This window comes from Onychostoma macrolepis, chromosome 02 (genome assembly GCF_012432095.1).
Source record: "Onychostoma macrolepis isolate SWU-2019 chromosome 02, ASM1243209v1, whole genome shotgun sequence".
Classification (NCBI taxonomy): domain Eukaryota; kingdom Metazoa; phylum Chordata; class Actinopteri; order Cypriniformes; family Cyprinidae; genus Onychostoma; species Onychostoma macrolepis.
The window spans coordinates 367,470-392,309 of record NC_081156.1 but is presented as its reverse complement, the minus strand read 5'-3'; the positions used below and the strand labels follow the sequence as shown (position 1 = coordinate 392,309).

Sequence of the window (24,840 nt, the reverse complement as noted above, 5' to 3'; positions counted from 1 at the left end):
GAGATCAGCCCAGAGAATGGAAAAGGGAGAGACAGAGTGGTTCACAGAAACCTCCTGCTGCCCTGTGATTTCTTACCACCCGCAGAGACTGTTCAGCCACAGAAAAACTCCCTGGGCTCATCAAAGGAAAGAACCAAACCTTGACGTCAGCAGCAACAGCAGCCAGAACAGAGTGACACCTCCGGCGATGAATACAGCGGCACCTACTATTGGCATCTCAGACCTGGCAGAGGGAGACGGCAGAGATGGACTTCACTGAATCCTCTGGCAGAGCCTTTCCAGCCTCAGCAGCGTCCTCAGCATCATGAAGAGGATGTGCCACTACAAAGCGAAGAGGATGTGCCACTACAATGCGAAGAGGATGTGCCACTACAATCTCAGAGACCTGATTCGAACCCTGATAGGCCTGAGTATTTGCTGGGGTGATTTGCTGAGACTGTTGCTACAGCGTGTTTTGAGCTTGAGCTCCGTCAAGTTAATTCCTTATCATCTATTTTCTATCTTAAGATCAGTTTTATACACTATCATTTTCGTTTCTATAACGTGTGATTATATCCCCTATAGCATTCTACAACAAAAGCAATCAGAGCGCCTTATCACTAGTTTTATTTTGATTTCCCGAGTCTGCTATTAGCTTATAGCCAGTTAGCATCGCCAGCGTGGTTGCTGCTAATCTCGCTTACATTGCTAATACTCTATTACACACATTACCACTGTTACTTGCTTAAATGGCGGATTTGTGTCCACCTCTGAGTGCAGGTGAGGACACGTTTGAGCTACATTTGGTGCAGCTGGAGCTGGAGGCCATGGAGAAGCAGATCCGCAACCTGGTGGAGAAGCAGGCCCAGCTGAGAGAGCGGAGAGCCGCGCTGGAAACATCCCAGGCTGACGCTCACAAGTCCAGGGTTAAGTATACAGCGCGCTGCTAACACTCTGACCACCTCTACTCCGTGTGTTTCTCTGCACAGGCCCTGTGCACCCAGGACGCGATCTTCCCAGGTGTCCTTCACTCCGGCACCGGGACACCACGGACCCTGGGTGCACCAGCAGTGGAAGACGCGAGCCACCCCCTCCCCCTCCGCCGCCTCCTCCGGTCTTCGAGATCTCCATCCGGAACCGCTTCGCTCCCCTCCGCGAGACGGAACGCGACGCTGTGATCGTCGGAGACTCCATCGTCCGGCACGTCCGTGCTACGTTTGCTGAAGGTAAAGTGCACACTCACTGTTTCCCTGATGCTCGTGTTCTCGATGTTTCTGCGCAGATACCCGTGATCCTGAAGGGGCGACGAGAGCATCAGCGCTGTCGTGCTGCACGCGCGGGTTAACGACACCAAGCTGCGGCAGATGGAGACACTGAAGAGGGACTTCAGGAGCCTGATCGAGACGGTACGCAGCACATCGCCCGCGATGACGATCATCGTGTCAGGACCGCTTCCCACGTATCGACGAGGACACGAAAGGTTCAGTGGACTTTTTGCTTTAAACTAATGGTTATTGTCATGGTGTAAAGAACAGAAACTGCTCTTTGTTAATAATTGGAATCTTTTCTGGGAGCGTTCTAGGCTTTTCCGTGCTGATGGCCTGCACCCCAGCAGAGTCGGAGCGGAACTCCTGTCGGACAACATCTCCAGGAAGCTACGCTCCATCTGACTAGTAAGCCAATTCTCAAATAATTGCTATGATGGCTTTTGCTCTACCCTCCTAAATGACAGAAGTACTTGCGTTGTCCAATCTATACAGACTGTATCTGTTCCCCGAATAGTGAGGTCAACATATAAATTTAATGTAGGATCTAGAAAAAATCTGATCGTGATTAAACCTGAAAAATGCTAAATAAATGAACAAAAACAATTTCTAAAGCTTGGGCTCCTAAACATTAGATCACTCGCACCCAAAGCAGTTATTGTAAATTAAATGATCACAGATAATAGTTTTGATGTACTTTGTTTGACTGAAACCTGGCTTAAACCAAATGAATATTTTGGTCTAAATGAGTCTACTCCACCAAGCTACTGTTATAAACATGAACCCCGTCAGACTGGTCGTGGCGGTGGTGTCGCTACAATATATAGTGATTTTCTCAATGTTACTCAGAAAACAGGATACAGGTTTAACTCATTTGAAATACTTCTATTTAATGTTACACTGTCAGATATGCAAAAGAAATCTCTCCTATCTCTTGCTCTGGCTACTGTGTATAGACCACCAGGGCCATCTACAGAATTCTTAAAAGAATTTGCAGATTTCCTCTCAGATCTATTGGTTAATGTTGATAAAACGCTAATTGTTGGAGATTTTAACATTCACGTTGATAATACAAATGATGCATTAGGACTTGTGTTTACTGACCTAATAAACTCTTTTGGAGTCAAGCAAAACGTCACCGGGCCCACTCATCGTTTCAATCATACGCTAGATTTAATTATATCGCATGGAATTGATCTTACTGATATAGATATCGTACCTCAAAGTGATGATGTTACTGATCATTTCCTTGTATCGTGCATGCATACCGATATTAACTATATGGCTCCGTGTTATCGTCTGGGCAGAACTATTGTTCCAGCCACCAAAGACAGATTCACAAATAACCTGCCTGATTTATCTCAACTGCTCTGTGTACCCATAAATACATGTGAACTAGACGAAATGACTAGCAACATGGGCACTATCTTCTCTAATACGTTAGAAGCTGTTGCCCCCCTCAATATGAAAAAGGTTAGAGAAAAACGTACTGCGCCATGGTACAACAGTTATAACCATTCTCTCAAGAAAGAAACTTGTAATCTTGAGCGCAAATGGAGAAAAACTAACTTGGAAGTTTTTAGAATTGCGTGGAAAAACAGTATGTCCAGCTATAGACAGGCTCTAAAAGCCAGGGCAGAGCATATCCACAAACTCATAGATAATAACCAAAACAATCCAAGGTTTTTATTTAGCACAGTGGCTAGACTAACAAATAAACAGACGCCACCCAATCTAAATATTCCCTCAAAGTTTAATAGTAATGACTTTATGAATTTCTTCACTGATAAAATAGATAACATTAGCAATACAATAACAAATGTAGGTTCTACACCGTCTAGTACTTCAGTTTCATTCACCACTCCCAAAGAAAAACTGCAGTGCTTTACAACTATAGGACAGGAAGAACTAAATAAACTTACCACTGCATCTAAACCAACAACATGTCTATTAGATCCTGTACCCACTAAACTACTGAAAGAGTTGTTACCTGTAGCAGAAGAACCGCTTCTCAATATTATTAACTCATCGTTATCTTTAGGTCACGTCCCAAAACCATTCAAGCTGGCGGTTATTAAGCCTCTTATTAAGAAACCACAACTAGATTCTAGTGAACTGGCAAATTACAGACCCATTTCAAATCTGCCGTTTATGTCTAAAATTTTAGAAAAAGTTGTGTCTGCTCAATTGTGCAATCTCTATGAAGAATTTCAGTCAGGTTTCAGTTTTACTTGATCTTAGTGCTGCGTTCGACACTATAGATTATGACATACTCACAGATCGATTACAAAACTATACGGGTATTCAAGGGCAGGCTTTAAGATGGTTTAGATCCTACCTATCCGATCGCTACCACTTTGTTTTTTTAAACGGTGAGTCATCACAACTATCACCAGTAAAGTATGGAGTACCACAAGGATCTGTCCTAGGTCCTCTGCTATTTTCAATATACATGTTGCCCCTTGGTGATACGGGATTAGTTATCATTGTTATGCTGATGATACTCAACTATATATCTCAACAAGACCAGATGAAACCTCTGAACTATCTAAGCTAATAGATTGTGTTAAAAATGTAAAAGATTAGATGACCAATAATTTCCTCCTATTAAATTCGGATAAGACCGAGATATTACTTATTGGTCCAAAAAACAGTACTCAGAATCTCTTGGATTACAATTTGCAACTAGACGGATGTACTGTTATGTCCTCTAAAGTCAAAAATCTGGGTGTTATATTAGACAGCAACTTGTCCTTTGAAAATCATATTTCCCATGTTACAAAAACAGCATTCTTCCATCTTAGAAACATTGCCAAGCTTCGAAACATGCTACCTGTTTCAGATGCAGAAAAGCTCGTTCATGCATTCATGACCTCTAGACTGGACTATTGTAATGCACTGTTAGGTGGTTGTCCGGCATCTTCAATAAACAAGCTACAGATAGTCCAAAATGCAGCGGCTAGAGTCCTTACCAGGTCAAGAAAATATGATCATATTACCCCAATTTTACAGTTTCTGCACTGGCTACCTATTAAGTTCCGGATCAATTACAAAATATTATTACTCGCCTATAAGGCACTAAATGGTTTATCTCCTGCGTACCTAACTAGTCTTCTACCACACTAAAATCCAACCCGCTCCTTAAGGTCGCAAAATTCTGGACTTTTGGTAGTACCTAGGATAGCAAAGTCCACTAAAGGAGGTAGAGCTTTTTCACATTTGGCTCCCATACTCTGGAATAGCCTTCCTGATAACGTTCGGGGTTCAGACACACTCTCTCTGTTTAAATCTAGATTAAAGACACATCTCTTTAGCCAAGCATTCACATAATGCATCTTATAATCTTGTACTGCATTTATATCTGATCAAATGTACACTATAAATCTTTAGATTGGGTTGAACAAATAATTTTTGCTTGAATAGAACAGCAGCTACGCTAATTATGTCTCTATCTGTTTCTCTGATTCTGCCACGGGATTAACATCCCATGGTAACTAAGAAATATTGAAGCGTCAGTCTGGATCCAACCCTTAAAAAGATCCGTGATGACCAAACACCTGAGAAGAGATGATGGCAACACCTCAGAGGACCACGGAGGATGCCAACCCTCAGACAACACATTACCTACATTAAGTCTGTCATAACTTTAATATATTGCGTTTCTTCTGTGTGTATGTGTATATGTATGTATATATATGTGCATGTGTGCGTATGTGTATGCATATATATATAGTAGAAACTTAATTTCCTGTAAAGCTGCTTTGCAACGATTGTATCGTAAAAAGCGCTATACAAATAAACTTGAATTGAATTGAATTGAAATTATGGTGGACCAGGGTTAGACCTTCTGATCCCGACACAAGGAGACCGACAGACGGTAAGACAGCGACCCCAGAGACTGAGACATCAGCCTGTTGTACTGAGTTATGATACATTGGGTAAACCGTCCTTGGTACAAAGAAACTGTAAGGTAACAGAGACTCAGGTAATACAGACTGAGGTCTATTGGAGGCCTTGGATGGCCGAGGTGTTTTAAGCAAACGCTTTAGCTTTTCCCGGAAATGTCAAGAGACATTTAATTTTGTGGGGGAGAGTGTAGCCCGGAGTAACTTAAAAGAGACAAATAAAAATGGCCCCCCTTTAAATTTTGAACTTTTTTCCGTTCCGGGAACAATGGTAATTTCTGTGACAATTTATTATGTATTACTGGATTACACTGTGTTGTGAGTAAAATTAATCTTGTTAAACTCAGGTTCGCCAGCAGGGGGCACCCACGCTTTACTCTATGCATCAGTAGTTGAATAGCAAGGAAATAGTATTCAGTACATGATGAGCTTTCGTGGTACACGTGTTTTTCTTATCTGTTTTAACAGAAAATAAATGTGTTGCCATGAGAACCGACGTCGTATCCTTCTTGAAAGTGTAACATACAGAAGAGAAGTTCCTTGATAAATTTGTCCTTACCGAGGAAGCGTATATAGACCATTAGCTGTGCTTGATTCGCTATATCAGCACTTTCATCCAACTGCAGCACAAGTATTCACTGGCTTGCAGTTGTTCTAAAAGTTGCGACAAAATATCATTGGCCATCTCACCTATGCGTCTGCTTACTGTATTGTCTGACAAAGGCATCTACCTTTCGTGCCACTTCCTCTCCAAATAACTCCCTGACAATGTCTTTGGTAGCTGGTAATAATAATGCTTTGTCAACTGTGTGCGGCTTCTTAGCACGCGCAATGTGGAGGGACGCCAAATATGATGCTTTTAAACACCTCTCAAGGACTGATGCTTGCTGCCGAAAAATACTAGTCTGCCGAGCCAAACACAACTCCTGATGTTTAAATAGTCAATTTTTCTGCCTCATTGGGATGTTTCTGCTGTAGATTGCGCCTGAGCTTGGATGGTTTCATGCATTCGTTGGAGAGAATCTCTTGACAGAGAACACACTGGGGTCTCTCGACTCCCTGCTTTAACATGCATGTAAATTCAAACGCAATGTAAGATTTGTCATATTTTCTAGTTTTTGCCTTAGCGTTCGCCAAGTCAGATTTACACTAACTGCTTGCAGGAGCAGGATTCTTCAAAAATCTTTCCATCATTTGTAGTGCACGCAAATTGCTCCATTCAACTGTATGCAAAACGTTAAGAACGCAAAGTATTTTGGGATAAACACACACACACACACATATATATATATATATATATATAGAGAGAGAGAGAGAGAGAGAGAGAGATTTGGTCATTAATAACTTTTAATAAAAAATGTATTATTTTTTAAAATTATCTCGTGCAAATCATGTAAAAAAAAAAAAAAATTCTGCCAAGTTTTTTGTAGACCACCTAGCGCTCTCTACCCCAGTTTGAAAACCCCTGGACTATACTACATGTAACAAACTGTTCAAACACACCACATACAACATGAATCCAACCTAATTTCTTTAAAGTATCCTGAAATATTCCCCAAAGCAACAAAAAAGCACTAGGTACTTTACCGTTGTGACTGTTAGTCTCCTCTCTCTCTGACTGGCTGGTGCTGCTGTTAGAGGCGGCAGGAAGGGGCGTGGCTGCTCGACTGGAAGCAGTGCTTTCTGTCTCATCTAGAAGTCTGTCCATGTAATCCCTACACAAATAAAACAAAGATCACACACCTTACACTGAGAAACAGCAGAACCTCAGGAAACAGGACAAACTCACTACAATGAATCAAACTCTTGAGTGATAGAGCAGTACACTTGGATGTCTTTTCCTCTGAAACAATTACTCATTATTTTCATCAGTGTAATTTTGATTTACCTTTTTCATATATACAATAACAAAACTGGATGATATGGACAATAATACAGTGATGAGCTAAACAAAACTGGCCCCCTTTACCCCTGCCACAAACATATGTCTTGTATATGGATTTATGAATAGTATTTAGATATTGTTAGCTGGACTGCATTTACATCTTCATTCCAATGCATCTCAAGTGTTGTCGGATAGAGCGTCCATTATTAATATACGTCAGTTTGACTGAATGAGCTGTAAATTTTACTTTGTGTTCTATTTACAAGCATAAGAGAATAACATGATGCTTGGTATTTTAATATGACATGGTGTAAAAAAAATCTATGGAAGAGCACTTTTCAGTCCCACTGCATTGTTTTCCTCCTGATTATTTTCTTTTTTCCTTTGTATTCCACTATAACAATGTGAAAAAGGACAACATTTACTTTGCATTTGTGGTCTACTCTCCCTATATATATTATTATTTATTATACATATTACAATGACTGATTCACCAGAATGCACTACAAATCTCTTGCTTTTCTCCCCAAATTATCATGTCTCTTTTTAAAATGTAATTGTCTAATCAAATCACATTTTATTTATATAGCACAAATAAAAACAACAGTAGTTGATCATTGTGCTGTATAAAAAGACAAAGGATAAATATCTAAAAAAAAGAGAATAAAAACTGCAAAGCAATGATATAGGGAGTTTACATTAAAAACAGCAATCAGAAAATTCAACTTTAAAAATCAAAAACCGTGGTAAGCCTGAGAGAAAAGGTAAGTTTTTAAACTTAGATTTAATTCAGACTCTGTAGAGATTAATCTTATAGATAAATGGAGACTATTCCACAATTTTGGACCAACGATAGAAAAAGCTTGGTCAACCCTCGACTTAAGTTTACATCTCGGAACCATCAGCAATCTTCCCAGCAGGCATACAATGTCATAAGACGTTGATATTTGGTTAAATTTCGGTTGCGACGTCGGGTGACCAAAATTCAATGTAAATTCAACTTCTAATGTCAATGTTAAATTGATGTTCAATACCTACGTTAGCTGACATTGATATTTTGTTGTTTTTAGGTTGTGTAACCAAAATCTAACGTTAAGTCAATGTCAAATTGACGTCAAATATTGACGTCAACCCGATTTTCATTTTCAACCAAAATGCAACGTCTGTCCGACGTCATGTCCAACGTCCACCTGAGATGGCATTAATTATCTAAAAGAGTTATTTAGATTCAAAAGATAAGAAAGTTATTTTGCAGCAACAAATCAGCAGCCAGTGCAAAGAGTGTAATATTGGTAAATTATGATCAATTAGAGTGCTAGTCAAAAGTCTTGCAGCTGCATTTTGAACCGTCTGAAAATGATTAATATTGGATTAACTTATTCCAGTATAAAGATAATTACAATAGTCAAGTCTAAATGAAATGAACGCATGAATCACTCTCTAAAACTCTGCCGATGGTGAACCATACTCGAAATTGGTGCTCTGCATTTAACCCATCCAAGTGCACACACACAGCAGTGAGTAGTGAACAAATGCACACACACACAGTGAACACACACCCAGAGCAGTGGGCAGCCATTGCTCCAGCGCCCAGGGATCAATTAGGGGTTCGGTGCCTTGCTCAAGGGCACCTTAGTCATGGTATCGAAGGTGGAGAGAGTGCTGTTCATTCACAATCCTCACCTTCAATTCCTGCTGGCTTGAGAATCAAACCGGCAACCTTCAGGTTACAAGCCCGACTCCCTAACCATTAGGCCACGACTACCCCATTAAAGGGGTCATCGGATGCGTTAGGGTCTTAATGAAAAGTCTATAACATACTATGGTTCAAATTTCTCAATGGTAGTGTAAAAAACCCTTCTTTACCCTGTCAAAATCAGCTCTGTTTTCATCAAGCCATTATAGTCCATGTTGCTTTAAATGCTAATGAGCTCTGCTTGCCCTGCCCAACCCCGCCCCTCTCTTCTGTGGGGTGATGGGCAGACTTTAAACTTCAGCCGCGAAACTGGCTAACTAGCACATTATTAGGAAAGGCGATTTGCAAAGGTTCATAAAAACCCTTATACTCACTTCTTCTGTAGATGAAGCTGGATCACGAATGATTCGCGAGAACATAGACACAATTAGGCAGATCGGGGATCGTAGCATTCCCTTCAAAACGAAAGTAACGTTAATCCTCTACATCTTCAGCGGCTCAGATGTCAGGAGTTAATGACGACTGCTGTATTCATTATTACATCCAACAACAAAACACCTCGCTTAATCGGAGACGTTCTTGTCTTCCCCTGCACAGGAGTCGACACAATGGCGGACTGATGACAGCTCACTCAGGGTGGGTGTAGGAGCCATTTTAAAGCAATGTGTGTTTTGTCCATGGGGGGGCATTGTGACACCTTTGTATATTAAGAGCACCTGGTTAATTAGAAGGTATGTTTGGTGGCAGGAAAGCAAACAGTTTTTGACTGTGATTGAGCATACAGCTACAAGTTATCATGCTCACTAGCTTTTTGTGTCAAATGGCTATATTGTGTTGGACTGAGCTTAATGCATAACCGTGCAAGGAATAATATGGACTATGGACAATGTGTTTGCTATCTGCAAGGTATGAAATATACATTTGTATGTCATGAATTAAAAGGAGAGCTCACAGAAAGCAAATGGCAAGAACTGTTTATTGGTTGAAGCACAATAAAGGACACTGTTTGCATTTTAACATCTGTGTGCATGGATTCTATTTGGACGCGTCAGTTACTTGCTCACTTCTACCATCAACTTTGTGGAAGGCCATAATAGTGGGTCTAAGGTAAGACGGCCTTGTCAATCAACTATCGTGGAAGCGGCCTGTGCAGAACTACGTCATTCTGACAGGAATCTCAGAACAGCCTGATTTGAGAAAGGGGATTTTAAAACAGGGATTTAAAAAAAAAAAACACTGGGTGGATTTTTATCATTATAGGATGGATGTGTACACACACTTACAGCACATATTTATGTTCAAACAACTTGTAAAGTGAATTTTGTATCCGATGACCCCTTTAAGAAAATCTTAGCCTTAGACAAGTGTGCCACACAAATCTTGAAAAGTGAAGCCAGAAGGTTTCGATTGCTCCCAGGCATAGGTCATAAAGCCCGCCCTTCTCCATGTAATCTAATGGGATGCGAGACAAACTAAATAATTAAATTTCGCTTCAAATAATTTTTTTCTAAAGATGGTTTTTGTCATTTTAAGTAGATTTTATGACGCTGATGTAAGTTCAAGTGTTAATTAAAAAAAAAAAAAAGTTTGGTTTTAGTTAGTTATGTGATGCTATAAAAACGGGAGTGTGACGTCATGATTAAGGCCGTTTCCACCACAGAAACTTTCCCCAGGAACTAGGGACTTTGGGACGGTACTCGGTGTGTTTCCACCACAGAAACCAGGATCTAAATAAAGTTCTAGGTAAAAATTTGCCCCTCAGAAAGTCCCTGCTCACAAAGTAGTACTTTTTCAAAGGTCAGAAACTTTCGGGGGTAGGACAACCACCATTTATTAAAATAATTTTTCAAATATTACTTATTGTGCTTTGCCAATTTCGGAGATGTGAGCTCCAGGCGATCACCGGGCACTCAGTTCTCATGTATCCCGCAGAGAACAGCCTAACCTCGGCTAGTCCTTCTGACATTTGCCGCTGGCTCTGATGTCGCTGTAATGGTTGAACATGAGATACGGTATAATTCGTTTTGGGTAAATCTAACAGGTAATCTTTGGTCTTTTTTCTATTATTCTATTAATCTATTAATATGTTAAAATAAATGAAAAAAGGCATTGCTGTATTATATAATATTTTGTTTCATTATAATGTATGTACGTTCCCTGAACTACATTTCTGTGGCTATTAATATGTTTAAATGAAAACGAAAAGAGGCAGTGGTGTTTGATATCACATTTCGTCTTATTGTATTTATACAGTGAGGAAAATTCCAGTAGCCAAGGCGAGCTGACTGATGTTATCATGTGTGCTGCTGTCCCATTTGCATAATTAGTCCGAAATTTGTGTACTTGGTATTGAGAAACGGCCCTGGACTGGAGCAGTCGCGCGCAGTCCTACATCACCAGACAATTTGCCTAATCTTCACGGTACTTTAGGCTGTGATGGAAATGCAGACAGCAACAGGTCTGGGGAAAAAATGTTCCTGGGAGAAATTGTTCCAGGTAATTTGGTGGAAAAGTGGCAATTGATAGCTGAGATTGACAGCTTCTCTGAGCGAACTGAGGTGCCAAAGGACTTTTTTGGGACCTTCAGGAGGAGATTGGAGGTGTATTTATATTGTTTTAAAACAAGCCTCTTGTACGGCAATCAGCAGACAAAAATTGGAGCAGTCAGGCTAATTAAAAAAAGGTCAGGGGCGTGTGCTTGCGATCTACTCTGCAGGAGTGTGGGTGGGACACGGCTCCACTTCACTCACTACTGCGAAGACTCGGGTCCCGAGTTCAATACTGCGCAGACTCTGGTCCCAAATCAGCGCAATATGTCCGCACCCTATTGGAACATTGCCGACTTCGCTTTTCTTCAATGGAAGAGAGTGAAGGTGTGTCATTCATCTTTTTTTTTTAAAGTATATGGCCTTAGACAATAATCTTGATGGGGAAAAAAAATAGATTTAACTACAGCATTTATCGGTTTATCAAACTTGAGGGCAGAATCAAAAATGTGTTTTACACAGGGGACCAAATCTCCCAGGTCACCATCAAAAGCACCTGACACACATGTGGGCCCAAACACAATAACCTCAGTTCTGCTTTCATTAAGATTTTATTTTAAATTTTATGAAAACCAAGACTTAATATCAGACAAGCATGCTTAAGCTAAAACCTTTTTTGTCATTTTTCTTTAAGGGAAAATAAATTTGGGTGTCATCAGCGTAAAAGTGAAATTAACGAATAGTACTCAAAGGAAGCATATCCAACGAAAACAAAACAGCAGCCAGATTGGAGCCCTGAAGTACTCCATAATCCAAAACAAAAAAAAAAACAAGAAAACCTGTCAAGACAAACAGAAAAAGTACTATCATTCAAACTGGACTTAAACCAATTAAGAGCACTGCCTTCAATTCCGACACATTGTTCAAGTCATGAGATAAGAATTCTGTGATCCACAGTATCAAGTAGGGGTGTAACGATAAATTGATTAATCTAATGCATCGCAGTTCTCTCTGAAATCGATTCTGAGCTTAGTTTTAACAGCAGGTGGCACTGCGTGCTTTAGAAACAGCTTGCTTTCAGTTCCTTGAACTTAAAATAATCATTCATAAAGTTCAAAAAGGTTGAAGCGAATGACAAGTTCACAGTGGGTTGTGTTTGCATTAATCTTGCATCATAAAAGCAGAGGTGCAAGTACATTTAACCACTCAGTTGAACGCACAAGCGTCTTCTTCGTGAGCATTTGAGTGTGCAGTTAAAAACTAGCCTACAGCGCCATCTGCTGTTAAAAACTAAGTTCAGAATCGATTCAAGAGAGAATCGCGACGCATTAGAAAAATCACAGAATCGATCCATTAATCGATTTATCGTTACACCCCTAGTATCAAAGGCAGCACTTACAGCTAAAGCTCTATACATATCAAGCCGACAGTCGGCCGACTAAGTTTTTTCAGTGTGTTCCGCGCCGTCGGCTGAGGTTGGTCCTCGTCGGCCTTTTTTTGGCCAATTCGACATGTTGAATCGGCATCGGAGCTCGTCAGTCAGTCGGGCCATCTGATCATTCTGATTGGCTGTTCAGCTGGCAAACCAGTGCGCAAAAAAAGGCGCAGAACAGACGTGCTACTTGGCCGTCGGGTGTCGAGCATCGGCTTGGTGTGTCAGGGCAACTTTGGACCCAGACGCTGCCGATGTGAGCCGACCCCGCAGTCTGCTTTCGTCGCCACTAGTTTGTCGCCGTTGGCTTGGTGTGTACCGGGCTTAAGAATAAGGGTATCATAGAATCCCCTGAGTCAACAGACAACAAAATATCATTAAAAACTTTTAACAAAGCTGACTCAGTACTGTGATATTTTCTGAACCCGGATTGGAATTCTTCAAAAACACTATTTAGTTCCAGAAAACTCTGCAGTTGTTCAAAACAACTTTCTCTAAGAAATAAAAGATAAGTTTGAAATAGGTTTATAATTGGAGAGAATGGATGGGTCAAGATTTGTTTTTTGTTTTTATAAGCAAGGGTTTAATGGTTGCATGTTTTAGATATTTAGGAACAACACCTGTGAGTTCCTCTGCCATTATATTCGGGGCACCCCCCGCCCCCTCCTTGAAGGTCAACTTAATTTTATTTTCTATATAGCGCCAGATCACAAAAGAAGTCGTTTAACCAAATCAAAATTTGGATGAATTGATCAAAAGTAGGTCATTACACTTCAATTAAATTGCGAAATGGACCATTATCTGTAAATATTAAGCAGCAAAAAGGCTTTAAATATGAATCCGGCATGTTCTGTGTAGTGAATAACGGTCAAGAGGGCAAGATTCCTTTCCATACCACGTGTGAAACGTTATATTCTTATGTTATCAGACTCCGTGGACAACAACGGATGCCTTTTGTTTTAAGATAACAACACTACCTCTTGTGGAGAGGGGAGTTAACATTAACATGCAGTAACCCCCATGAAAGAACTGCCTTAGTGTCCCTCAAACTTATCATTTGTGGAAGGATAAAGATGTCAGCATTTCATGGATCAAAGACTCATCCAATCACCATGTGGTCTTTCACTGATCGCAGTTCTTCATTCTTGAGACCTAAGTGTGAACAATCGTTTTACCTTGTGAAGAGGGGGGTTAACATTGTCATACTGTAAGCCCCACCCAGGAACTGCTTTGTTCTCCCTTACTCTTATCAAAGTATGAATGATCATAAACTCCCCTCACAGTTTTGCCATGCGGCCAAAGCCACAAAAGGAAAAACGCATCTTCACATGCATTCACACAAAACTGACTAAACCTTCCTCATATCCACTTACAGAACTTTATATACTCAATGAGTGCTGTGTGTGATACAATAAGGTATGCAACATTACTTATTAATGTATAAACTGTATATATGAATGCAGGGGTCAATGCTCAGCATTACCCATTGTTGTCTGGTCTTCATATTTTCAGCACAATGTGTAGGTTAATCTGGAATTGGTTTGGAAAGTGAATTATGCATAGGAAAAATTTTAGAGACATTTTTGAAAATGTGGACTTTAAGCTATGCAAATAGACCTCATGCCAGAGAGAGGCCATACCATGGCCACCTCGGACAGCATCAGCCAAACTGAATGCCGGATCTGAAAGGTGCCAACTTGCAAACCCCGCCTTCTCAGGGAAGGAATAAAAGGTTCTCTCCAAGACAAAGAGTGTGCTAAGTGGTGTGGTCGACCTGTTCCTAAGACCTTGTGTAAAGATGTTGTTGCAAAATTAGGTTCTAAGGAGAAACAAGGAAGTTCTTCAAGAAGCGAGTTTGGGGAGTTTGGAAACTGCCACAGCAACAACGACTACAAGCTTAGTGAATGGAGCAGACGCGCGGTTTTGTTTACTACACACATACTGAAGCACGTGTGACACTCACGGTGATTTCAGCGTCTGTCGTCTCACTAAATGAGGACATAAATATATGAAGGCAAATCAGTAGCAAAACTCGAGAGCTTGTTGTTCTGAATGTTAGAACTTCTCATAATTAATATTCGTATTTGTAAGTTTAAATTTACACTCACAGCTCTGATGTGAAAAGCTGAATCTTTCGATTTGCACACACGGACAATGAACAAAACACCCATGTTTTGAAGTTAAAGTTGCAGATTAATAGTTACAAATGTGCAGAATGACATTCACATAAACAAAATGACACACAAATGTGTACGGCGTATTTGCTTTTGCACTTTACTTCAGTTTCGCTGTACAACGTCAAGTCGGCACTTACAACTTCTCAGATCTGGCAGTACAATTTAGCGCTTTGACTTTTGCTACCCCTTTTGCGTTCCTGTTGCAAAACTCACTTGTGCACTTGTAAATGCAGATGTGAGAGAGCAGAACCGGGGGTGTGGTTGGGGTTCATCTTGTCTTATCTGGTAGACAAATAATGCAACATCTTTCATATGTATACACTACGGCATATTGCAGAGAGTAATATCGCTGTACGAGAGTCCAGAACCGGGGTGTGGTTGGGGTTCATCTTGTCTTATCTGGTAGACAAATAATGCAACATCTTTCATATGTATACACTACGGCATATTGCAGAGAGTAATATCACTGTACGAGAGTCGTGACATAACTCTTTACTTCCCTTTATTAATATTTGTATGCTTATGTGAATGTCATAAAATAACACTGGCATGTCAGTAATGAACCTTTTTAAAATTAAAACAAAAATATATATATATATAACTTATAAAAATCAAGTGTTTGATAATGTCTAAAAGTACATTAAAAAGCAAAACCTAAAATAAATAAGCAGTTATGACCAGCAATACACTTTTGAGCTAAATGCGTGTATTTATTAAACAGCCATAAGGGCATCTAGTGGTTAAATCATGGCATTAAATTTGAATATTATCTTTCTGGCTGTCACATAATGGAGGGAGAGGCACACAAGGGTAAGTCAGGTGAGAGCTTCTTTATTAACTAAACTGAAGACAGCACCAAAAGGTAAGTGCAAATAACTCAGAGTTCAAAGAAGCTCAATAAACTGAGACATCCTTATCTCTCCCTCTTAGTGGAATCAACGGGAGGAAGACATCCATGGAGCCACAGAGATCCAGAGGCGGACAAAGTACACAACTTCCTTACTTGAGTGAAAGTACAGATACCACTGGTCAAAAACTACTCCACTACAAGTGAAAGTTGTAAAGACAGATTTTTACTTAAGTGAAAGTACGGAAGTACATGTTTTTAAAAGTACTTAAGTATCAAAAGTGAAAAGTAAATGCATTTTTTTATTGTCGCATTGTTGTATATTTATAATACCATATGCCACTAATGCAATCTACTGAATACACTGATTAGCTTGTGTTATCTTTGGAATTAAGAGCTTTTATGTTACAAAACCTATAGAAATGGAACAACTGAATGAAGATAATCATCTTTATTTTTATCTAACACTCCTACAGCTACATTGTAACTTTTAAACAAGTATTATAATGAGTTCAAAGTTCTTTTTCAAAGAGATATTGAAGTCTATGATATGGTTCATTTTAGGCAAACAAAGCAAACATTGAAAAGAAAACAAACTATAGGTTACTATAGTGAGATAATAGTAAATTTGTGGATACTGTGATTTTACTGCAAATACCATAGTTATGGTTACTATAGTAAAAACATGGTTCATTTTCCAAAGGGCTTTAATGAGTTAACACATGCCTTTTTAAAGCGCTTTTAGCTTGCAGTAGCGCAGACGTTTACATTAGTTTAGCGGGGAAGATCCCGAGGTTGCCAGATTTGCATAACAAAGATCAGCCAAATGTCCATTCAAAGCTAGGCGGAAAACTGCAGGCTTAGAAATACTGTAAGACTTGGCAACACAGGAAGGTCCTGGCAGATCGCAGGCCGGATCTTCGCAGAAAAAAAGGGTTCAGTGAATCTGAAAATGCACACACTGTAAAAACTGCTACATATAACGACTTTCTACTTGGGGACCTTGATATAAATGTAGTTGAGTAAAAAGTACAATATTTGTCTTTCAAATGTAGTGAAGTTAAAGTCGCAAGTTTCCAGAAAAAAATAATACTCAAGTAAAGTACAGATACTCAAAAAGTGTACTTAAGTACAATACTCAAGTAAATTTACTTCGTTACTGTCCACCTCTGCAGAGATCTAGCAGGTAAGTGATCAGACAGATGAGGAGCTTGTAACCTGGAGACCAGACAATGAGGGTATGACTTGAGTGAAGTATTATAGGGAGCTTGATTAGTGACAACAGGTGAGGAGGATTCCCTGATGACGGTCAGGTGTGAGTGATTACAGATGGAGTGCAGGTGAATGGTAAAATATAGCAGATTCAAGCATTTTAAGGCCTAAAGTGGTATGCTTTTAGGGTCTAGGCCAACCTGGATGTATAGCTGACAGTGAAACACATCAAAAACGGACAATAGGCTCACAGAAACACACACACACACACAAATAGAAATAAAATAAACTATATATTAATAATCATTAAGCTTGCTTATACACACACACACACACAGACACACTCATGCACGGACATACATGCACACATATTTTGTTGCAGATATAGATATTTGAAATAAATGACAGGTGACAATATTTTATGCAAGTCTTCTGTTTTTAAGAGTTTATATCGTCATTTTTAGGTTTCTCTGTGATCATAATATGGCAAAATTGTAAAAACTGATTTATCTGTATGAACAAAATGGTAAACTTGAATTAAGTGTGATTTAAATGTTATAACAGTGATTTTATAATATCTCTATAAGAAAACCTATGAACACTACTGTTTTAGAGTTGAATAAGCCCATTAGTGGTCTTCCGCTGCCATCTAGTGGTTATAAATAGCAATTTCTCATACAACACTGTGTTTATAACTGTCACAGCTCACGGGGAGCACGGGAACCAGGAACGAGGAGACGGGGAAAAATGTTGAATTTTGTAATTCAGTTAGCTTTAATGCGGTCATTTAGTAAAGGGGCCTGGCCAAATATACCCCAAAGCCTATAAAACCAAAACGAAAAGAGAAAACTTTACGAAACTTGTTGAAAACATGTGTCATATGACTCTTAACAAGTATGCAAAGTTTCATGGAGATCGGATCATAGGTAGCGCTATAACAGTCAAAAAGGCCTCAAAAACAGCACATTTCTATAGAAAAGGACCTCAAATTGTAGAACATATTTCATATTTTCACACAAACACTAGATATTCATATAATATGATAGATCTCCTCATTCTGAACAACTTTGCCTCTTGGACTAATGCTGTAAATCAAATCGTTCATTAATTATTCACAATTATGTTAAAAACCTACTTTTGTGAACTAGTCCCTGGTTTCTCGCTCAATCTCGATCAAACCACTATAGTAATGTTCTCTGGACTCTCTAGATCAATAATTATCGAAAAAATGTTGAATTTTGTGGCTTGGTTAGCTGTAACGGGTTCATTAATAAAAGGGTGTAGCGAACTATATACCCAGAATACCCAGAAAACACAGTGTTGTATGAGAAATTGCTATTTATAACCACTAGATGGCAGCGGAAGACCACTAATGGGCTTATTAAGCTCTCAAACAGAACTGTTCATGGCTTTTCTCATGGAGATATTATAAAATCACTGTTATAACATTTAAAATCACATTTAATTCAAGTTTACCATTTTGTCATGTCAGTTTTTACAATTTTGCCATATTATGATCACACAGAAATATAGATTTAAAAAAAGAAGACTTGCAAAAACTATTGTCACCTATCATTTATTTCAAATATCTATATCTGCAACAAAATGTGTGTGCATGTATGTCTTTGTATGTGTGTGTCTGTTTCTGTAAGCATGCTTATTGAAGATTAATGTAACAGTTTAACCTTTTCATGTTTGTGAGTATGTGTTATTTGGCAAAAAAATACCCCTATAATAGTTATAAAGGCTCAAAACACAGTGTTGTATGAGAAATGGCTATTTATAACCACTAGACGGCAGCGGAAGACCACTAATGGGCTTATTAAACTCTCAAACAGAACTGTTCATAGCTTTTCTCATGGAGATATTATAAAATCACTGTTATAATATTTAAAATCACATTTAATTCAAGTTTACCATTTTGTCATGCCAGGTTTTACAATTTTGCCATATTATGATCACAGAGAAATATAGACTCTTAAAAAAAGAAGACTTGCAAAAACTATTGTCACCTATCATTTATTTCAAATATCTATATCTGCAACAAAATGTGTGTGCATGTATGTTTTTGTATGTGTGTGTCTGTTTCTGTAAGCATGCTTATTGAGGATTAATGTAACAGTTTAACCTTTTCATGTTTGTGAATTATTTGGCAAAAAATACCACTATAATGGTTATAAAGGTTCAAAACACAGTGTTGTATGAGAAATGGCTATTTATAACCACTAGATGGCAGCGGAAGACTACTAATGGTCTCAAACAGAACTGTTCATAGCTTTACTCATGGAGATATTATAAAATCACTGTTATAACATTTAAAATCACATTAAGTCAAAGTTTACCATTTTGTTCATACAGACATATCAGTTTTTACAATTATGACAGATTATAATTACAATGAAACCTGAAAATGACATGAACTCTTAAAAAGAGAAGACTTGCAATAAGTTTTGTCAGCTATCATTTATTGGAAATATCTATATCTGCAGCAAAATGTGTGTGCATGTATGTCCTTGTGTGTGTGAGTGTGTGTAAGAATGCTTATTGATTATTCATATGATAGTTTAACCGTTTCGTTTCTATGTGTGTGTGTGTGTGTGTGTGTGTATGTCTGTGTCTGTAAGCCTATTGTCTATTTTCAAGGTGTTTAACTGTCAGCTATACATCCAGGTTGACCTAGACCCTACAATTATACCACCTTAAAGGGATAGTTCACCCAAAAATGAAAATTCTGTCATCATTTACTCACCCTCAAGTAGTTCCAAACCTGCATGAATTTCTTTGTTCTGCCAAACACAAAGGAAGATATTTTGAAGAAAGTTTGTAACCAGGCTGTTTTGGGGCACCATTGACTTCCATAGTAGGAAAATAAATACTATGGAAGTCAATGGTGCCCCAGAACTGCTCTGTTTCCCACATTCTTCAGAATATCTTCCTTTGTGTTCAGCAGAACAAAGACATTCATACAGGTTTGGAACTACTTGAGGGTAAGTAAATGATGACAGAATTTTCATTTTTGGGTGAACTATCCCTTTAAGGCTCGAATCCCGGTAATTGCTGCTCGCAGCTATATTTAGGGGTTCGAGCACGAAGTGCTGAAACCCTATTGTATCTGTTAGGATTTTTATTAGGGGTTCGAGCACGCAGTGCTGAAACCCTATTGTAATTGTTAGGATTTTTATTAGGGGTTCAAGCACGTAGTGCATTGAAATCCTATTGTATTTGTTAGGATATTTTTTATTATTATTATTCTTCCCTAAAACTGATTGTGCTGAAACTTGGTCAGATTGTAGTAGTCCGGCCTTCTCGTCAGACGCAAAGCCTCGCCCCAATCGGCCTAACGGTGGCGCTACAGCGCAAAAAACTAAAATTTCAGACATTTTTGGCCGTAGCTTGTACACCGTTTGTCGTAGACTCGAAATTATAACTTCGTTGCGATCCTTCGGTTTGTCCGAAAGAATATGAATTGTGACGGATTTTCTCTACGACGCACGTTTTTTTCGCAAAATTGAGCTATATTTGAGACCTACTTTTGCGAACTAGTCCTAGGTTTTTCACCCGATCGGAACCAAACCACTGCAGAAAAATTGTCTGGACACTGAATATCAATAATTATCAAGAAAAAGTTGAAATTTTGATTTTCGCGCGAAACAGTATGTCGATTATCGGCTATGTTAACGCTATATTTTTCATTGTGTTTTCTGTTCTACCTGCCCTGACCTAGTTTTCCTTAGTTCCCTGATTATCATTCTGATCACCTGTTCCTTGTTAATTTACTCATTAGTCCCTCGTTTGGTTCAGTATTTATAGCCCTGTCTTTCCCCTGTTTCTTTGTTCTGTTCTCATGTCGTTATTTTTCTATGTGGATTTATTAAAGACTCTGTTCGTTTGACTATCTGCCGCCTCCGTGCTCCTTTGAGCTTCTTGCCCCAGCAACCCCATGACAGAAGACAGGACCTAAAGGATGACTGCTGAGGACAAGTTGTGGGGTTTGCGGCATGCCGGTCAGCAGTTGGAAGGATGTGGAGGATTTGCTCAAGCTTACTAACCAGCTGAGCTGGCACGACGCCGCTCTTGGTGTTATTCAGCTTTGGCTGGATGACGAGATGATCCGCTGCGATCTTCCCATGTGTGATTTTCCTCTGATTGAGCTGATTAATCTTGTTCTTTATTTAAACAGTTCCAATTTTGAAGTTGAAGAAATTAAGGTAAAGTTTCATTCTCGTCATCCAGTACCCTCTGAGGCACGTCGCGTCTCGCCAGCTCACCCCACGCCAGGAACCCCCACATACCGCACCAATGGCTCGGACTGCCTGCCCCGACCAAAATACCCCCCGTGTCCTCCGAAGCTCCACCATCATCCTCAGCCCAGAAATGCCGGCTGCTCCGCTGTCAAGCCCGCCGGCCATCTGTCTCTCCTCAGCCCAAAGGAGGAGAATTCAGAAGAAGAAACTGTGGGCTCCAGCCCCAGAGTATGCTCCAACATGTATTTCAGAGATCCTGGATATGGCACTTCCGCTGGAGTTCTCGGCTCCCATCCTCTCCCCAGAGTCTGCTCCAGGATGCTCTCCTGAGTCAGTTCCAGAAAGCTCTCCTGCGTCTCCTCCGTCTCCTCTGGTCCCAGCCAGCTCCGCTCCTCCAGAGCCCGTTCCTCCTGAGTTCCGTCCAGACTCCTTCCGGGCATTTCAAGGGGGATATATCCTGCTCCTTGTTAATTTACTTGTTAATTTACTCATTAGTCCCTCGTTTGGGTCAGTATTAATCATAAAAGCCCTGCCTTTCCCCTGTTTCTTTGTCCTGTCTCACGTCGTTTTAAGATGTTGTGTTTGCTTATTTTTCTATGTGGATTCATTAAAGACTCTTTTCGTTTGACTATCTGCCTCCTTCGTGCTCCTTTGAGCTTCTTGCTCCAGCAACCCGTGACAGGATCATTCATGGGTATGGATTCATAATTCTTGCACACATTATTTAGTACCAAAATCTCCTCAAAATATTAACTTAATAGAACTGAGCTAAAATGTAGTACAATTATTTTATTGGTTAACACTAAAACCGCCAGAGGGTAAATTTTACCGACGCACATGACAATTGTTTTTATATGGCTAAAGAACATATTTCACTGTATTATGCCACTTTTTTTTTGTTTGTTTTATAATGCAGGCCACTAATCATTTTTCATAACGGGTCAATATTTAGCTAAACAAGCCTGCACTGACAACGAGAAGTAGAAGGAAATAAACATGTGGGTGGTGTAATTTTATACTAAAATGCAATTAATTAACCCTCTACTGCATAGTTTTGCCCTCAGGCAAAGGAAAGTTTTTCTTATGCCCCATGTTAAGTGCATGTTTTTTTTAAATTATTGCAACCAATTAAAATGTTTGAAAAGTATCAAAGAACAGTCCAATAAGGTGTGGGAGTCACTATCAAGCACCATTTGAAGGTGGGACGAGATGATTCTTAAGCGTGCGGGGAAAAAAGTCTGGAGTTTAGAGGTGAGTGAACGCAATGACCAATCACAGGTGTTCAAGAAATCAACAGCTGTGTCTGTGATTGGCTACATTGCTCAGCACTACGAAAACACGTTGTAAATATACATGACGCTTTCCAGAGCGCAAACACAAATGCGCACAGGAGCCTTTACCAAATTTGTTTCACCAATATCCTATTATTATAGTTTTAAAGGTGCTGTATGTAGGATTGGCACCTACCGGTTGAACTAGGTATTGCAGTCCAAATTCAAAATATTGGAGACGGTTTTTTTCACCCGGCCCCTCCTCCTCAGACTTGATGCACACACAGGTTGCCATTTTAACGACACCAACAGAAATGAGTGCACGTGATAAATAAGCTGTGTTTTCCACCAACTGGCAACCCCGGTTGCCGAAATTCAATTGGGTAAACTGGCAGTGGGCGGGTTTCACAAACCATAACAATCACAGACATTCCGGGCCGGAATGCACATTTTCAAAGGAGAATAACTGACTGTAGCATGTTTATCAGATAAACAAATATGTTAACTTAGCATGTTTCTTAAATATCTGCAAACATATTATGGTATTTTTATGCATTAGTATAGTCAAAATCCTACATACAGCACCTTTAACTGAGGGTGCTTTTGACTGCATGAGAAAATGGAGAGCTTGAGAAAAGTGTCAATTGCGTGAGTCTCACGCTGAATGCCTGAGAGTTGGCAGCCCTGCATAAATATGATATCTTGATCGTTGTCATATGAGCTGTCAGATGCTGAGCCGACCCAGGATGCTTTACTTATCTCCCCACCATCAGACTCTCCATCGCTCATGGTATATAGTGCTTCTTACACCTCTTCAGCATCCATAAATCACCTTCTTTTACTCATTTTGTCTTTATTTATGAAACTGATAACCACTAATTCAGTGAGTGAAAGGCGTTGCCTAGCACTGTACAATGTTAAAACACAAGCAGCAAGAAAATGACAGCGGGAAAATACAGGCATTATATAGCGGGTAAATATGACCCGCTGGCGCTTATAGGTACAAATGCCCCGTTTTTTTATTTATTTTTTTTATCTGGTTTTATCTAAACAATTTTTAACAACAGGGGACTGTAAATCACACAATTTTAGTAAAAGTCAATGACTGGGAGACTTGAATGTTTAATTGAAAATCTCTTATGTACATTTGAAAAACAACCACGGGTAAAATTTACCCGACCAATAAAATGGCTTCGTTAGCACCCCAGCCCCACCAGGTTCTGCTCTCTCACATCTGCATTTACAAGTGCACAAGTTTTGCATCAGGAATACTGCAAAAGGAGTAGCAAAAGTCAAAGCGCTAGGATTTGAAGTTGTACTGCCAGATCTGAGAGGTTGTAAGTGCCGACTTGACGTTGTACAGCAAAACTGAAGTAAAGTGCAAAAGTAAATATGTCGTACACATTTGTGTGTGTCATTTTCTTTATGTGAATGTCATTCTGCACATTTGTAACTATTAATCTGCGACTTTGACTTCAAAACATGGGTGTTTTGATCATTGTGTGTGTTTAAATCGAAAGATTCAGCTTTTCACATCAGAGCTGCGAGTGTAAATTTCAACTTACAAATACGAATATTAATGTGACAAGTTCTCACATTCGGATCAGCAAACTCTCGAGTTTTGCTACTGTTTTACCTTCATATAAATACATGAACAACATCTGCAGAATTGCTCATATCATATACACACAGAAGCATAAATGTATTCACGGCAACCTGTCAAAATAAAAGTTTGGTTTAACTGGAATAAATTGTCAGAAATATATTATTGTGCAGTAGTAGAATGTACATACGTACGTACGTACATACTGCTACTACTAAATTATTAAAAATTATTTTTCTAAGGAATAATCACAATATTTCTCCCATGTTTTAATTTTAATAGTATTAAAATTGTTTGCCAAAAACAAAAAGTTTGTTTTTATTTGATTAAACGAGCTAAAGTTTTATGCCTTCATTTGATAACCAGAAAAATTTAAATACACAATACAGAATTTCTGAGAGAAAAAAAAAACAAAAACATTTAATAAGGCTATTGCAAAAAATAAAATTTTTATAAATTAAGTTGTTTTTATGGACTCAGATAATTAGACATCCTTAAACAGAATTTAGTAGAAATAAAACAACATGAGAGAGAAAAAAAAATATGGAGTTTGAAAAAAAATAAAACGGAATCTGGGGAAAAAATAAAACGGATTTCATAGGGCCCTATATACACACACACTTAAATATTTTAACAGCCTAACTTACACAGTAGCGTATAACAAACTTATTCATTACTTCAGTTTATTTATGGAAAAACGGTGATACAGCCTCATATGATTATTGAACTTTTTGCTTTAAACGAATGGTTATTGTCATGGTGTAAAGAACAGAAATTGATCTTTGGGTAACACTTTACAGTAAGGGTACATGAATTACCATGAATTCATGCATAAATT

The 24,840-nt window shown here is 39.1% G+C and overlaps 1 protein-coding gene across 5 annotated transcripts in view; it reads right to left on the bottom strand.

The window, feature by feature from the left end:
* The window catches only part of mier1b (mesoderm induction early response 1b, transcriptional regulator), a 170,313-nt gene that overhangs the window by 24,710 nt on the left and 120,763 nt on the right, over positions 1–24,840 (bottom strand). For all 5 annotated transcript variants that reach the window (XM_058755179.1, XM_058755189.1, XM_058755160.1 and 2 more), the window contains one exon: positions 6,737–6,864. In XM_058755179.1, coding sequence (XP_058611162.1) covers positions 6,737–6,864 — 128 coding nt within the window. The remainder of the gene's footprint in view (positions 1–6,736; positions 6,865–24,840) is intronic.